The sequence below is a fragment of the Microtus ochrogaster genome, chromosome 1 (assembly GCF_000317375.1).
Source record: "Microtus ochrogaster isolate Prairie Vole_2 chromosome 1, MicOch1.0, whole genome shotgun sequence".
In the NCBI taxonomy this organism is placed as follows: domain Eukaryota; kingdom Metazoa; phylum Chordata; class Mammalia; order Rodentia; family Cricetidae; genus Microtus; species Microtus ochrogaster.
In genome coordinates, this window is record NC_022009.1 from 38,302,584 (window position 1) to 38,318,145 (window position 15,562).

A 15,562-nucleotide genomic window follows, 5' to 3' on the forward strand; every position below is an offset into this window, starting at 1 on the left:
CCTCCTCCATCAAGTTATGGGGGATGGGGCAGGCTTAAGCCCAAGTGAAAAACAAAACTGTGCTGAAAGCTTTAAGTGCACTGGGCTGGAGAGGTGGCTCAGCAGGTAAAAGATTGTGCACCAAGCCTTGTGATCCGAGTCTGACCCCCGGGACCCACATGGACAGAACAGAGCACTGACCCCTGAAAACTGTCCTCTGACCTCCCACACAAAGGCACCTGAATCGGAAGAGAAATTCTTAAACCAGGTGGTGGTGGTGCACACCTTTAATCCCAGCACTCGGGAGACAGAGGCAGGTGGATCTCTGTGAGTTCAAGACCAGCCTGATCTACATAGCGAGTTCTAGGACAGCCAGGGCTACAAAGAAAAACCCTGGCTCAAAAGTCCAAATAAAGAAAGAAAGAAAGAAAGAAAAAGGAAGGAAGGGAAGGAGGAAGGAAGGTAGGTTAAGCACAGAACACCTTAGGACTCAGATAGTCTACTTAGGGTTTAAAAGGAGCACTCAAACAGCCCAACTGCAGCACTCGTCCAGTGGCCAAAGGTTCCAGACAGCCTAAATACCCATTAGTCGACAAATGAACCAACTGCAGCTTTCCACACATAGAAATGTGGTCTATCCTTACTGTGCTGAGTGACAGGAATCAGTCAGGATCCTGCATATATAAAATGCCCAGCACAGTTTGAATCCATGCAGATGGAGGTCAGACCCAAGGTGGCCAGGGGGCTGGGTTGGGAGGCATGGGGACTGAGTGTCCATGGGAACAGGTGAGAAAAATGACCTGGAAATATAGACGTGTCTATATGACATTGGGAGTGTGACTGTCGCTATTAAATTGGTCACTCAGGGGCTGGAGAGATGGTTCAGCAGTTAAGAGCACTGGCTGCTCTTACAGAGGAAATGGATTTGGTTGCCAGCACTCCCTGGGATCTGATGCCTTCTTCTGATGTCTGCAGGCACTGCATATATGTTGTGCATAGACATACACGCAGGCAAACCACTCATAAACATACAATAAAAATAATTTATCTTTAAAAAAACTTTAAAATATTTATACATGTGGATTTTTTATCTCAATTTAAAAAGAACAGAAAACACTGGGTGTGGTTATGCACACCTTTAATCCCAGCATTTGGGGCAGAGGCATCTCTGTGAATTTAAGGTCAATCTGCTTTACATAGAGAATTCCAGGCCAGCCAGAGCTACAAAGTGAGACCCTATCTCAAAACAAGACAACTGTCCTGGCTAGTTTTATATCAACTTGATATAAGCTGGAGTCACTGGAGAAGAAGAAGCCTCAGTTGAGAGAATGCCTCCATAAGATCGGGCTGTGGGCAAGCCTTAGGGTATTTTCTCAATTAGTGATTGATGGGGTCAGGGCTCATTGTGGGTGGTGCCATCCCTGGGCCAGTGGCCCTGGGTTCTTTAAGAAAGTAGGCTGAGTGAGCCAGTAAACAGTACCCCTCCATGGACTCTGCATCAGCTCCTGCCTCCAGGTTCCTGCCCTGCTTGAGTTCCTGTCCTGACTTCCTTTCATGATGGATTGTGCTCTGGAAGAGTAAGCCAAATAAACCCTTTCCTCCCCAGGTTGCTTTGGTCATGGTGTTTCATCATAGCAACAGTATCTGTAACTAGGACAACAGCCAAATAAAACAGTCCTGGCCACTAATACAAAGAATCTTAAAATAGACATCAGGGCCCTTCCAATGAAACTCTGGTGTCCAGTGCCTGACCTAGGGAAAGTATTTCCTCAGGGGCAGCTGCCATCTGGCTACCATGGGCACTCAGCTCTGCCTGAGCTTCCTGGACACATGGGTCAGTGGATTGGCCCAGCCCATGGCCCTAACCAAGTCAGAGACCAGCCTTGGCCTTCCTGTCTCTGCTATGTGGCCCTGATCAATCACATGGCCCTCCTGGACCTTGTTTTTCCACCCCAATGAATAGACTAATAAAAATACCTAGGCCATAAGGCTCAGTTGATATCTGAGGCTCACGGTGTGGTGTCTGGGAGCATGGCAGCCCTAGCCACAGCCTGTTGGAGAGCCCCGTGACACGCTGTTTATAAAAAGTACTTTCTCAGCTCAGCTGAGGAATCTCAGAAATCCTCCTGAAGCCATTTGATTATCCAAAACCAAACAGCCGGCCTAGGACTAGATAAAGGCATAGAAATGGGCCCATGGATCCAAGCCAATTGAGCTGTGAGGTTCTGGGAAAGGAGGAAGAGAAGAGCCGAGCAGGCGCTCCTGTGGGTTGACCTGGTGACCCTCAACTCCTATGCTAAATTTACAGATGTACACACTGGGCACAGGCACTGCTAGTTAATTCACAGATCTCAGGTACTTTAGGGCAAGATGAAGAAAATGAGGCTCAGGCAGGTGATGCGACTCAGGTCAGACCTCAGGCAAGGCCGATGAGAACTCCCCTTCCCCATTATGGCAGCACTGGGGATGGATCCTAAGGCCGTGTGTGTGTGTGTGTGTGTGTGTGTGTGTGTGTGTGACCGACCCAGGGCCTGCCACTGTGCTACATCCTGGGAGACTATGCTTAATAGTCCCCTGAAAATGTAGGGAGAAGCTAGGTCCATTTTCAAAGGCACTGTCTGGGGATGAGGGGGGCCGTCAAGGTTAGCAGGTTGCGCATGGCACTCTTCGGGTTGGGGAGAATGAGTGTCATGGCCACTGGTTTCTGGGAATAGAATCAACTGCCAGTCCAGCTTGAAGGTGTCCTGGAGGGTGACGTCCCCAGGGAAAAGGCTGTGCTTGGCATTCTGCATTCTTTTCCTTTCACGAGGTGTCAGCTCTGAAGGGTTCCGGGCACTGAGTGGACGTGTGGGTGATCTCAGGCCTCAGGTGTACGGGGGACTCTACACCTGTTGTACTTTAGGTAGACCGTTTCCATTCTCAGACGAAGAAACAGGCCATTGGCCAATAGGTGATGGCTCAAGAAGGTGACTTCAGGTGGCTCACTGCTTCTAGCTCTCACAGGGTTCCTATGGCACTGGTTAATGGCTCCAGAGGCCGGCAGCCCTGTACTGTGCATGGACACCACCAAGGACAGCCCCTCAGGAAAGCTATGCAAGGTCAACTCCCTTCTGCCACCCTATTGAGCTGGGTTTCCAGTGGCTGGATGGGAGGGACAGGATGCCAGCAATCCTGAGACGTGAGGAAGAAAGCCTTCACCCACAGAAGATGCTACTTATACCTCTCAGGGTGCACAGCCAGCTCTGTGTGACTGCTGGCACAGGTAGACGGATGAAATGGCTCAGTGTGGACAGGGGCTTGCCATGCTGAAGTCCTAAGTTCAGTCATGAGAATAACATATAGGGACGGAAAGAACCAACTCTACCAAGCGGTCCTCTGACTTCCAGGTCCCTGTCAATGCCACACTTTATTTCTGAACATAGAGTTGCATCTTCAAAGGAAACACAAGCAACTAGCTGAGCTAAGGGCACAAACCTTTAAACTCAGCCCTAGATAGGCAGAGGTGGGCGGATCTGTGAGTTCAAGGCCAGCTAAAGCCACCCAGTGAGACCCTGAACCAAACAACAAAGAAACTGCTGGGCTGCTCCAGACAGTAGTCTGGAACACAACACCCGGCTAGGGCCGTGAAACCAGGTCAGACATCAGACACTGGCAGCTTCTGTTACTGAGTCCAACCAGGAGAGGAAGAAGGACCCACCCAGGGCTCCCAGAACACCTGGCGGCACCTCAGGAGAGGCTCTGGGTTCAGAGTGTGGTGGGAAGCCACTGGAGGTCAGAGTTGGGTGGGGGAGGGTTTAGGAGGGGGAGGATCAGAGAAGACTGTGGCCCTAAGGTATTTTACATCATTAGCAAAGAATGACATTTCTAGAGGATTCAACTTTGCAATCAGACAGGTGGGGTTCAAATCCCTGCTTGCCTATGTGAGCTCAGTTGGTGATGTCCCCAAGCTTTCAGAGACATCCTTTCCGTGTCCACAAAGCTGCTGCGAGGCCACTAAGGCCTCCGTTAAACCTGACGCAGATGCTCACTCAACCCCAGCCATAATGTCAAGAGTGAGGGCATCCCATGGGAGAGCTGCCCCAGCGTGAGCAGTCCTCACAGGCCCACTGTGCTCCCATGCCACCAGGCACATACGTGGCTGTGATGTCCACTGACACAACTGTGTGGGCTGGTCATGTGAGGACAAGGGTTCTTCCTGCCACCCTGGCATGCCAGACTCTGCAGGGGACACTCGTTGGGCAGAACACACTCTCATCTGGGCTCAGGCTCAGATGGCTTCATGTCAGGCCATCATGGAGAGGAGACATACCTCGGTGAGGACCGATGACGATTCTGGCTTTGACACGTTGTGGCTGTTGAAGAAGATGGACTCACGATCTGAAAAAACAAACAGGGAGCGGATTAGACCTGGAGACAGCATCGCCGACACCAGGGGGCAGCACCACCCCAGGCACGCTCTAGGTGACTTCTGGCTGAGCCCAGGGCTCTGGCGAGCTAGGCACCCACAGCTGCATCCCAGATGGATGTGTGCCACCCCAGTTTCAATTTGTCCTCCTACACATAATGAATGGTCTCCTGGGACACCTTCACCACCATCTTATAGCACCATATGTGGGTTTCCTTAAGACCTAAGACTGGGCAGGCATATGTATGCTCAGAAGGCTGGGAAGAGAAGGGGCAACAGGAGTGGTCCTCTGTGCACCCAGATATCACAGGTCCATCCTAAGGGAAGAAGCCTACTAAAATAAATGCCATTTGGTCCAGGTGGCTCCATTCAGGTGGCCACTGGTATGTGAGCTTACCAAAGAGATCTTTTGGTTCCCAATGATTTAATAGGAACCTGAACGAGGGCTTTCATAGGCTCCCCCAGGAAAGCCTTGCAATATCCCAGTCTCTGCCAGTCCACATGTCCTGTTCCTGCTGCTGCCACCCACTCCCCCTCAGCCCCACAGGACACCAGAGAGGCAGTTCAGTCCCAGGAACGGGATGGTGCATTCATTTATGCCCCCCGTACAAACGTCCTTGAGGTGTGAGGCACGATTTGTCCGCGGAGAAGTAATGTTGGGTAGACAGCTTGCAATGCTCTCAAGCACTTGGAAGCATGGACACGATAGAGCAAGAATCACACAACCACAAACCTAGGGGTTGAGTTCTGGCCATTACCCCCTTATCGCCCCACCCCCACCAAGAACAGCACAGGACCACTCTGGACTAGAAGCCCCCGAGGGATCCTGACAGCCCCCGCTCAAGTTCTTGCGAAAGAGGTGTCATGGACCCCACCCTGCAGGACACAGTGATCACCCCTGGGACCCAGGCCCCCAGGCATCAGGATAGGATGGGTACTGGCCGAGGGCCTGTGTGCCAGGGCTCAGGTGCCTGTTGTGGCTGCCATGACCCCCAGCAGCTTCACGACTCTATGGCGCCATAAAAATCATGCACAAGGAAGTGATTCAGGCAGAGCCAAGCAGGCAGGCGCTGAAGTACCTGGCATCCTTCCCGCTAGCGGGGCACAGAGGCCCCTGGCCACCCCGGTGTGCCCGACAGTCCTCCCGCTGCTCCGACCAGAGCCAGTCCAGACGGAGGGCATGAGAGATGGTCCTGGGGAGGAGCCTGGGAAAAATAAACACCCTGCGGGACTTGTGTCAAGCACACCCACTCTGGGGCCCTACTCTCGGGCACAGTGAACTTCAGGGGTGGCAGGGTTTCATCACTTAGCATGGCTCTCTGGCCTTCTGCAGGCACTGTCAATCTTCTCCTCTTAGAGTCTCCTAAACTCAGGGTACCTCCCACCCAAGTCTCTATAGGTCCCCAAGAGCAAAGGCCAGGACAGCAGAGCAGGCATGTGGTGTGAGGACAGGCCACCAGTGCAGGTAACTACAGCAGTGCTCAGGGATGCTGGGAAACCTGTAGGATTCTGCAAGCTGTGCCCACGGGCACTTGGTTGGTCTAGTAAGAATGCCGGGGACTTGTGATGCCCACTACATTGGGCAGATTATGTCCCCAGCAGTTTCATATGGACAGACAAAATGCATATACATCTTAAAGGGAACCTGCCCTCTACCCCAACTGCTACAGCAGCCCTGGGGCACACTGGCCTAAGGACTACTAAGCAAGAGATGTCCCAGGCTGAGGCACAGGCCCAGCACCTCGCCATGTACAAATGGAGGGAGTGAGCAGCTTCTAGCCACTGCCTGTCATCTAGAGACTGCAGGGAGTGAGATGGACTGCAGGGGTCTGGTCCCACCAAAGAACCCTAGTGCCTGGCTCCTTAGAAAGCTTTAAGGCAGCTGGTCCTGCTAACAGACGGGAGGGGCCTGAGCCTTGCTCCCTAACCTTAGCAGCAAGGCTCTTGTTCCCAGGAGCACTCATGATTTGGTAGCCCCAGCCAGGGACTGCTGCTGGACTAGTCGCCCAAACTCTCAGCATGGGGGCCACCTAACCAACTTCCAATAAGAGTGGGGGGTCAAAGGGGTGGTCACAGGGTAGTTTTGCTCTCAGAGAGAGAGAGAGAACAAAAACAGATTTGCAAGGAGGGTGAACAACCAGATTGGCTCAGACATCTCAGCAATGCAGGCTAGGACCATGCTTTTGCAGCCTTTGTGTTCAGTCTCCCATCTTTCCCTATGCTGCATGCTGCCATCCTGTCACTGAAGACCACCTTGCACAGGGGCCAACTCCTGCAGCTTACCTGCTTAGTCCTCAAGGGCTCTCTCAGCATCCCCAACCTTTGCTCCCTGAAGATGTCATCTCCAATAAAACTGTCCCTACGGTTATGTCTCTCCTGTGTTATTCCTCAGATTGCTCATGAACCTGCCCGGCTGGCTCCTGGCTGGTCCTCTAGCATACCACCCAGGGCGAGTCTACAGCCATGTGCAATATAAGCAGCATTTATGACTTCAGGCGTCCTGGAGTCAGCTCCGCAAACTACAGACCCAGGTTATCTGCATCTGCAAAGTCTCCTTGGAGAGCACAGCCTCACTTGTTCATTTGCATATCGCTTTCACCCTGCAATAGCATCAAGTGACTGGGACAACCCCGGAAATACTTAGTCATCCTTTCAAAGAAGCAAGAGGTACCACTCTCTCAGTATCCTTAGGACCAGGCGGGAGAGGGAGAGAAGAACCCTTACACAAAGCTAGAAGCCCAAGGCAATATGGCTTCAGGGTCAAGGTGCAGGATGAAAGAGCATCAGGAAGAAGGAGCCGAAAGCCACGAGAGTGAACCACAGGCAGAGAACATGAGCACATTCGCTGTCTATTTCTTAGTGAGAAGTCCTTGGGTTCCAGTCCAGGTACCTGTAAGGTGCCATGGCTAAGTAAGTCACACACATGACTTTGGACACTGGCACATAAAGAACTGAAATGCACGCGAGAATCAGAGGCGGACAGCAGCGTGGAGTAAAGATGGCCTTGTCTGTATCTCAAGTCAGGAGATCTGAGCCCAAGGGGGACATGGGAAGCTGAGGGACCTGCCACACTATGTGGCCTGGGCTGGAAGTTTTTGTTGGCTCTCGAAAGAAGCCAGAGCCTCAAAACCCCCTTCCCAACTAGTCAGGAGAATGTGCTGCTGAAGCCTGAGGTCTTGGTCAGGCTGAGAATAGGCAGGCCAAAGTTGGAACCACGTCACTTCCGGGTTAGACAGACACACTGAATGCCACTCTGATGCCCAGCCCACCTCCGAATGCTATGCCTCAGGGCGCTTCGTTGCCTAGAAACAGTCACAAGAGAAGACACACTGACAGGTTCTTGCCTTCGTCATTCTGGGCTCCCAGTGCCAAGGCGGAAACTGGCCCTGGTGTTTTACAACCAGGAAGGAGAGGAGGAAGCAGTGAACAAACACACCTTTGTGGGAGCAGGAACGGAGATCAGACGCCACATTTCATTCAGAGATGAGATGATTTGGGGAAGAAAGGAAAGGGCGTGTCATAAGCAAGGCAGAACTGTGTGGCGTGTGCGTGTATGTGTGTTGGGGGGGTACTGGGGATGGAAACTGGACCCCTTTGTGCTAAGAAATACTCTGATAGGCAAATAAATGTTTTGTGAAAGCCTTGGTCTCATCTGTCGCACAGCCTGCAAGATTATCTCTTGGTGGTACACATGACCAGTGTCAGGATGGGGCTGCCCCAAACCACCTGGTCTCAGCAAGGACATGAGAATCCACACATAGCTGCAAAGTGCCTGCCCTCTCCTGTGTTAAATGGAAAGGAAAGCAACCCAGGGAAGAAACCTCAGAGGAGACAACAGGAGGAGACATTGCAACAAGCCCCAAAGGGATGGTGACAGTCAGTTCCATGAAAGGGCCCTCCAGGGGCCTTGAGGAAGGCCTCTGCTTACTCTGCTGGAGCTGGCCTCACCAGGGAATCCAGTGTCCAAGAAATCCTCAAGGAGAGCTATGCTGTCCTGACCCACAAACTTCTGGAGCTTGCCTTAGAGGGGGTTTCAGGACTGCTAGAACATTCTTATGAGCAGCTCCAGTGTCAGGACATCTTTAACTGAACGGCTCAGAAGAGCTGGTACCCAAGACAGATGGAAGTGAGCATGTATATATAGTTCAAGGCTGCTCTCCAGAACATCCCCAAGACCCTCAGGGACAATGACAATGAGTCAAGCAAACACCTCTACCACATGACATCCAAGGAATGCCAGGGGGAGGTCACTGCAGCATGGCAGGAGTGACTATGCCCACTGGGACTTGCCTGAGGGCCTCCACAGGGACCTCTGTGACTCTGTAGCTGCTGCCTGCTTTGGAAACCCTGATATACTTGACCGCTGCGGAAGCCGCAGATAATTCAGACTCAGAGTCCTCGTCTGGAAAGCATGCAGAAGGGTCGGTAGTCACCTCCCTCCCTCACTTCAAACACCTGCCTAGCCACACCAACCATGGCATACTCCTAGTATCATCACTGGATGGGTCCAGGAAAATTCTTGAGGGATAGGAAGCTTCTAGAAATTCGCTAGAGTTGGCAGTGGCTCTGAGGGCTGGAGCCCCACAGTGCCTATGGCATATGGTCTCTCATTGGTTCTTCAGGACCTTTTTAATCCATCTACTGTATATAACTTTTTCAACTTAAGTCATTTCTCCTTCACCCAGAAATAGCAAGGAATACCCGGGGACAGACCCTGGGTATCCATCATGGCCCTGCCCCGAGCACAGAGTGACAATACGAGGGACAGCGAATTACCTGACGTGCCCGCAGAGAAGTTCTTGAGGGAGGGTCTCTGGACCACCGTGTAGGACTCGCCCACCACAAACACCTTGTAAAGGACTGCGTTGTGGTTGATGAAGTTCTGGACCACACAGGGCGGCTGGATGGCGTTCAGTCCCTCCTGGTTGAACACAATGGCCATCTGGGGAAACAAAGACCAAAGGCTCCATCAGAGTCCATCAGCTTCCTGCCTCCGACACAGTGAGGGGCTTGTCACTTTCCTGGGCACCACCACCACGACCGCTCTCTGGCCCTATGACAAAGAGCTGGTGCCCAGGATGGATGGAGGTAACCATATGAGGGGTTCCTCCACCAAGTCCAAAGCTGCTCTCCAGAGGGTCCCTCCAAAACCCTCAGGGACAATGAGTCCTTCTTCGAGGACTCCCAAAGAACAGTTTCAAGGCAGGGTGAGTGGAACAGTGGGCAGGAACACCTGTGAACTGGGCAGCTCAGGCTGTGGGGGATGGGGTGGCGCTGAGAAACCCGGTACCCACTGGGTCTGCTGTACAAAACTCCTGAGAACCTTATTCACTGTCATCCCGAGGAATGGGGGCCCCTAGGTTGAGTCACAAAGACCCAAGAGGGAAAGACGGGAAGCAGCCGCGACGAGACAGGAGTAGGAGGCCTTGGGCCAGAGTCACCTTGGGTTATAACAGCACCAAAGCACTGGGTCCCCTGGCGTTAGGCTCACAGTGCCTGAGATGGGCACCCCGGCACATCTCTGCAGATAAAGAAACCGAGGCCCTGCATGGTAGTGAGTGATCTGCAGGCGAGTGAGAGGCTGGGCTGGAACTGGGTCTGCCTGGACCTCTCATGCCCTCTTGCAGTCTCATGATACTCAGTGAACTAGAGTACAACCTGACCCTGGCTTTCTAGGGACAAACGTGTTGAAGAAGACTCTAATGGGGGCTGAGTGTGTGGGGGGAGGGCAGCTGTGCCTCTTCTATTCCACCCCAAGGCTGGGTCTGGAGTCTGCATGACTTGCCCTGCAGATGACGGGACTAAGGGGTGGCCCCTACCCACCTGAAGCAGTACCTTGAGTTAGGTCACTACATGGCCAGCAAAGAACCCAGGCACATTCTGCCTGCTGAGCAGGGCTAATGGGTCTGGACAGATGGCCACCTGAACCAAATGTCAGCCTCACATCTGCCGACACAGCTCAGCTGGGCAGGACAGAAGCCAGTTCCCAAGCCGTGTAAAAAAAGCCAGTGTGTGTTGGGGTGGGAATGGCAAGAGATGCCTTTCAACCTTCGTATATGAACGAGAGGATCCGTGTGGGACAGATTCTGTGGACCCGCTCCCAACCCCCCAGACACACAAACACACACGCACGCACGCACACTGAAACCTCTCGTGCCGACACACTATACAGGAAAGAACAGTCTAGGTCTCACTTTCCTTGCTATGAGCAATGTCCACCAGCAAATGTGGCCATGGGGCTTTGCTGAGTTGTGGGTGATGGAAGTTCTTTGAGTGGGAAGTGAGGGAGGAGTGCCTGGCTGCCCCGTGGAGCTCACATGTGTGCACTGGCTTACAAATGCCTGGGGATTCCAGGTCCACAGAAGCAAACAGGTCGGCGAGGGTTGACATTGGCGGTGGAAGAGGCAGGCTCCATGGCTCACCAGGCTGAGCCACCAATGAAGACCCCATGAAAAGCCCCGTTTGCTATCCACGGCCCTCTAAGCGCAGTGTGCTCTCCATCCTGGCTGCACTTGATGTTAGTGGGTATCCCTGACAGATAGGAGGTGCTGGTCCCCACCCTTCCTACTCCACAGAAGATAGTCGTCAAAGTAACTAACTTCCTGCACCCCCATGTGCAGTGAGCCTTCATGTACCCAAGGATGGGGTGCACATTGCTGGCTGCAAACTGGGAGAGCACCCAGTGCTAGGATAGCAACAGAGGGCATGTATCTGCATACATCTGGGGGTCAGTTGGCCTCACTGGGGGTTGATGACCACACCTAGGGGTTGAATGGCAGAGACTCAACAGACACCTGCCCCAATCTGAATCCATAAATCCCAACACAGAGCAGATGTGCCCATAATAATCAAATCATCACCGTGGGCCAGGCTCCATGGCAAACTACACAGTAACTCCCTCACCACATTTGACAACTGTCAAATCCCCGATTATAAACATGGGCAGAGGTTCAGAGAGGCACAGCGACTGCCTGGAGGTGCACAGCAGGTTACACGCAGCACTGGCAGGAGTGCTGGCTCTGCGCTGTCCCAAAGCTGTGTCCCCTGTCCCCTCCTGACACAGGCTACGAAGTCCTTGAGACAGAGGAGCTCCTTGGTGGTGACAGGGGACAGCACTGCGTCTGCTCTGGAGCCTGCCTGCCCCCTCCCTGGCTCACCCATGAGCTGCACCTCAGTTTGTAGCTGCGGCTGGGAATCCAGGCAGCTAGGGTCCCCCTCCCCAGGGCTCTTGACCTTAGCAGACAGCTGCCCTTGCAGCTGGTGGTGACTCCCTTCCCATGGCAGGGCCACCCCCTGGCATAGCCTGTCCCCTGGTGTTCTGACACCGTTTACAGACATTTCCCCATAAACATCAGCCAGGAGACAGTAAGAGCCATGGCATCTGGCCTCCCATTTTTAGTCTTCTCCTGGGAAGTACTTCTGACAGCAGGGCTATTTGGGTGGGCTGTCCCACAGGGCTACTTAGCTCAGCCTTGAGAATGTGGGGCCTTAGGGGCTAAGAAGACTACAGGGACCCAAGGGCCCTCTGCATAGCCTCTGCCCTTCTTACCCAAGTCCTCACAGGCTCACTGCCCCATTATCCCCAAAGCATTGTCTCTCCAGAGACTCTGTACTGGCACTGGGATTCCCTGACACCAAGGCAGGGAGGGTACCCATGCAGAAGGAAGGGCCCAAGCACATCGAAGGTATGGGATCTAGTCTCGAACTCAGCTGAAGCAGCAGCCCTGAGACACTCCTAGAGGCCGGAAAACCAAGGACTCATTAGCCTGGTGACTTCCGTGGGCTCTGCTACAAACTGCAGGTGTGTGTCTCTCAAATACACATGTGGAGGACCTTCGCCCCATTGTGATGGAATCTAGGTGGTAAGGCTTGGATGAGATCTCAAGGATGGGTCCCTCTTGAGAGCCCTCAAGAGAGTTCACTATCTCCCCTCACAGGTCTAGGCACATGCAAAGCATAGGAGGACACACCGCAGAGTAACCGATGTATGCTCTCACCAGAACCAGGCTGTGTAAGCTGCCCAGCAGGAAGCCTCATCCCAGGCAGACTAAGCCAGGGTCTAAGGTGAGGAAGGCAGCCTTAGGACTGGGGACAGGAAGTGGAAGACAGGGCAGAGCCATGGCAGTTCTTCTGCTGACCTACATCCCCTAGGTGTCGCTACTCAAACCAGGACAGCAAGCAGCAGCAGGTGCGACTCTAGCAACAGAGCTTAGCAGGGCCCCAGGAGAGCGACAGTGAAGCGTGGACAGGAAAGTCTTCCACTTACCTCATGAGAGTTGGTGCCATGAGCCACTCTGGTTTTGCAAACTGTGTGGGAGAGACAGAAGCAGAGAGGGATCAACAGGGCTGTAACCACATGGCCAGACAAGGGGGACTGGGACCCTCCGGATAGGAACCTCCCAGCTAAGTACTAACCAGGCCCAGCCTTGCTTAGATCCTGCTATTGTCTGGGGGTCAATAGGGAAGGTAAGGAACTCTTAAAGATGGCTTAGGCAAAAGGCACAAAGGGCTGGTGGGACCTAAGGAGATGACAGTCATTGTGTCAAGCAGTGCCTGTGCTCAGGGTAACATGGACAGAGGACCCAGGCCACATAGGAAGAGCCCCTTCCCCACAACCTGCAAGGACCCTCTCAAGGTACAGGTAGAGGTTGAGACCCAGGGCTGTGTGCTCTTCTTGTATCCAGGGCCTTCGACTGCTTCAAGCAAGCTCAATGCTAGGGGAACTGTGACCACTACTCCTTCCCACAGAAGGGACTCCACCCCGGAGTTCACGGTGTACATACTGAAGGGGAAGGCCAGGCCATTCTGCTCCAGCAGCCTCATGGTGTCATCTCCACACAGGCTTGTGAGCTCCATGAAGGGCGGTGAGCAGATCCTGTCATCTAGGGCAGAGGGAGTCTGGTCAGCACACCCTTCCACAGTCACCCACTACAGCACACCCCTCCACAGCCACCCACTTCACCCACCCCAGTCCCCGACTCTGACGGTCTCCTGACTCTACAGCCCAGTGTGCATGTGTGCACAATAAGCCCGGTGTAGTTTTTCACATTTTCTGCCAATACAAAAATCCCTGATGTTTTGGTTATGAGCCTAGCCTTTAAGACTGAACCATATCTCCAGTGCTCTGTCAGTATAAAATTCTTATAAGCTAACTGGAAAATGTGAGGTGCAATGAAATTTACAGCTATAATTACTAAATTCTAAGTCTCTGAGTCTATGTTTACACACAGAGAGCTATCTAACCGAATGCCATTTTGTACGCTGAAAATTAACCTGATGCATTGCTGTCGCCTCCTTAGCTCGATAGCCCTTTCCCCCATCAGTTTCTTGTTTTTCTGACCATCGGAGACAATCGATGTCACGTGGTTAGCTCTGAACATAGGCTCTGCATTGTGCTGATGGCATCCCAAACACCCTTATAGCCTGCAAAGTCACCCTCCGAGGAGGAAACTGAAGTCAGATGGAAGGCTAGCCCCTCACATAGATGCATCAGGCTCCCTCCTCAACCTCTGATGTAGGAGGGTCATCATGTGTTACTTTCATTGGTTAATAAAGAAACTGCCTTGACTTTTTGATAGGACAGCAGCTTAGATAGGCAGAGTAGACAGAACAGAATGCTGGGAGAAAGAAGCAGAGTCAGGCAGATGCCATGCTTCTCCTACCCAAGACGGACAGTGGTTAGACTCATGCCGGTAAGCCACAGTCACGTGACAATACAGATATTAGAAATGGGTTAGATCAATATGTGATAGTTAGCCAATAAGGGACTGGAGATAATGGGTCAGGCAGTGTTTAAATGAATACAGTTCCTGTGTAATTATTTTGGGTAAAGCTAGCCGGGAACTGGGCCGCAGCCCGCCGCTCCTTTTACAACAAACCTCCTACTCTCCCTGTACCTCTAGATAGCCAAGCCATGCACCTGCTATGCCCACAGGTCCCAGAGGGTGTGGCTGTCATCTCTGATGCTCATTCTGTGGAATCCTTTTAAGCATTTCATTTGTATGTGTGGAACAGGGCACGTACATGCGGTGTGCATGTGTGAAGATCAGAGAACAACATTCCCAAATTGGTTCTCTCCTTCCCTTATGTGGGTCCTGGGGATCGAACTTAGGTCTTTAGGCTTGGCGGCAGGCACCTGATCTCACCGCGCCACTCCATGAGTTCTAATACTGTTGGACTGGGGGCAAAGTCATGGAAGCCTGCTTATATAGTATTCGTACTTCCTCATGACTGGTAGGAAAGCAAATACATTTTCAATCCCTACTGATTATTTAATTACTTGTTTGTTATTGCTGCTTCTTGTCATAGTCCCCATCCCTGAAAAGACCATGAGCTCTCAGGAGGTGGGATCACTCAGGACGGGGCCTAGGGACTTGGGAAGGCTGAGTGTTAGTGGAGCAAGGGTAGCCCACTCCCCACAGACTTGGAAACCCAGTCCAAAACAAGCCAGCAAGTGCTGTCCCAGAGCACTTGGCCCCATGGCCCATCAGCATGGTAAATCAAGATTCAGGCTCATCTTCCTCAAGAAAAACACCACTACGGGCCATAGTAAGAGTGTTTTCATCCTCCTCCTCCTCAGCTCATTCTCCTTGGGCAAAGTTCAAACTCCAAATAGACGCAATGGTTTGGGGGTGCAGTTTCCTGGGGGTCTAGAGCCAGTGTCTGAAGACTACTCATGCTCCTTCGCCTTCATCCTGTGGTACCTGGCGTCTGGCTGAATAGATTTGGCAAATGCTCTGTACAGGAGCAGCACTTTGCCATGTCATGTGACGGTCCCAGGAGAGCAGGCTGACCTAGCAGCCCACGGGTACGGGGCTATCCACTGAAGTGTACGGCCTACTCTCGACCATACCGGAAGGCCCTTCCCTCCACAGCTGTGGAGGGAGGATGAAGACTATACCAGGGGCTTTGTGCCCCATGGCTGGGATGCTCACACCCGTGGCCCAGGACTTGGCCCCCTCCTTCCTTTCAGGAAGACTCAGAGGCTGCTAGGATCCGACCAGCCATGTTCTCTAAGAGTGCACAGTCTCCCCTCAGCAGAGCTATCAGAGTTGGCGAATCGGCCTGCCCTTCTGAGATCTCAGCATCTTCCCTGCTGTGGCCCATTCAGGCTTTTTATGGCAACACCTCCATAAACTCTTGTTCTGTGCCACACACAATTCCACAGTCACTCACTGT

General features: G+C 52.7%; 1 protein-coding gene across 2 annotated transcripts in view; it reads right to left on the reverse strand.

The window, feature by feature from the left end:
* Nucleotides 1-15,562, reverse strand: part of Itpk1 (inositol-tetrakisphosphate 1-kinase) — a 136,502-nt gene that overhangs the window by 8,125 nt on the left and 112,815 nt on the right. Inside the window, exons 5-9 of one of the 2 annotated variants that reach the window (XM_026780791.1) lie at nucleotides 13,168-13,266; nucleotides 12,651-12,691; nucleotides 9,161-9,326; nucleotides 5,464-5,589; nucleotides 4,289-4,356 (exon numbers count right to left, since the gene is read on the reverse strand). In XM_026780791.1, the coding sequence (XP_026636592.1) occupies nucleotides 4,289-4,356; nucleotides 5,464-5,589; nucleotides 9,161-9,326; nucleotides 12,651-12,691; nucleotides 13,168-13,266 (500 nt within the window). The remainder of the gene's footprint in view (nucleotides 1-4,288; nucleotides 4,357-5,463; nucleotides 5,590-9,160; nucleotides 9,327-12,650; nucleotides 12,692-13,167; nucleotides 13,267-15,562) is intronic. The other variant, XM_026780794.1, reaches the window with a different exon arrangement.